Below are 1,504 nucleotides of genomic sequence, written 5' to 3'. Positions count from 1 at the left end.
CCCTCCTCCTTCCCGCCGTCAGGACTTAAACCCGCCTGAAGCCGGAGCGCCGCTCAGAACCTGGAGCGCCGACGCCATGAAGCCCAGCTTTTGGTTCTGTTCTCTGCTGGTAAGGAGAAAAAAAAAGGTTCTGTTGCGTTCACTGTCACTTCCTGTTTCGGTTCTTTTATTACCGTTTCAGTTTAATCAAAAGTGGAGCTAAAATCAGCCAATCAGCTTCAGCCAGAGGATGACATCATCCAGAGGCCGCAGCGGTCCATCATCAGCTAACATCTCCTCTCTCCTCAGGTGTGTTGCAATGCATTGTGGGTCGTTTCTTCCTCGCGGGTTAAAGCTCCTCCTCCTCCTGGTTGTGACTCCGTGATGGTTATCCCCTCCCCCTCATCCTCCTCCCCTTTCTCCTCCACCAATGGGAGCACAGATGTCCACAGCAGATCCTTGTCTCCATGGAAATGGAGGTTAGTTTGATAAGAGAACACCTGAACGCACCTGAACGCACCTGAACACACCGCCGTCAGCGTGTCTCACACACACACACACACACACACACACCCACACACACACACACACACACACACACACACACACACACACTAGTTATTCTCCTCTGTTGACCCGTTCAGCTCGACTACGGTGAAGAACCGGATCCCCGCCACCATCTGGGAGGCGGAGTGCAGCAGCACCGGTTGCTCCGCCCACAGCCCGACAGATGGGCGTCGCCTCAGCTCGGTACCCGTTTACCAGGAGGTCCTGGTCCTCCAGCGCCTGGACAGGAAAAGCTGCTACAGAACCAGGTACCGGTCCGTGGCTGTGGGCTGCACCTGCATCTGGACCAGAACCTGAACCTAAGAGTGAACCTGAACCTGAACCTGAACCTGAACCTCAACCTGAACCTGAACCTGAACCTGAACCTGAACCTGAACCTAAAAGTGAACCTGAACCTGAACCTGAACCTGAACCTGAACCTGAACCTGAACCTGAACTTGAACCAAAACCTGAACCTGAACCTGAACCTGAACCTGAACCTGAACCTGTACCTGAACCTAAACCTGAGCCTGAACCTGAGCCTAAGCCTGAATCTGAACATGAACATGAACCTGAACCTGAACCTGAACCTGAACCTGAACCTGAACCTGAACCTGAACCTGAACCTGAGCCTGAACCTGAACTTGAACCTGAAGCTAAAGCTGAACCTGAACCCAAACCTGAACTAATCCAAACCCGAAGCTGAACCGAAACCTAAACCTAAACCTAAACCTGAAACTGAAACTGACCCTAAACCTGAACCTGAACCTGAACCTGAACCTGAACCTGAATCTGAACCTGAACCTGAACCTGAACTTGAACCTGAAGCTAAAGCTGAACCTGAACCCAAACCTGAACTAATCCAAACCCGAAGCTGAACCGAAACCTAAACCTAAACCTAAACCTGAAACTGAAACTGACCCTAAACCTGAACCTGAACCTGAACCTGAACCTGAACCTGAATCTGAACCTGAATCTG

At 51.4% G+C, this 1,504-nt stretch overlaps 1 protein-coding gene across 1 annotated transcript; it reads left to right on the top strand.

Annotated features, from left to right (window-relative positions):
- Nucleotides 1-279: 279 nt before the first annotated feature.
- On the top strand, nucleotides 280-875 carry il17a/f2 (interleukin 17a/f2; the record flags this gene model as incomplete). The annotated part of the gene is made up of 2 exons (XM_068320556.1): nucleotides 280-458; nucleotides 624-875. Coding segments are annotated over 2 exons (399 nt in total), but the record flags the coding sequence as incomplete, so codon positions are not given.
- Nucleotides 876-1,504: the final 629 nt, after the last annotated feature.

This window comes from Antennarius striatus, chromosome 1 (assembly GCF_040054535.1).
Source record: "Antennarius striatus isolate MH-2024 chromosome 1, ASM4005453v1, whole genome shotgun sequence".
Classification (NCBI taxonomy): Eukaryota; Metazoa; Chordata; class Actinopteri; order Lophiiformes; family Antennariidae; genus Antennarius; species Antennarius striatus.
Note: the sequence above shows the minus strand (reverse complement) of the source record. Positions and strands in the feature narration are given on the sequence as shown.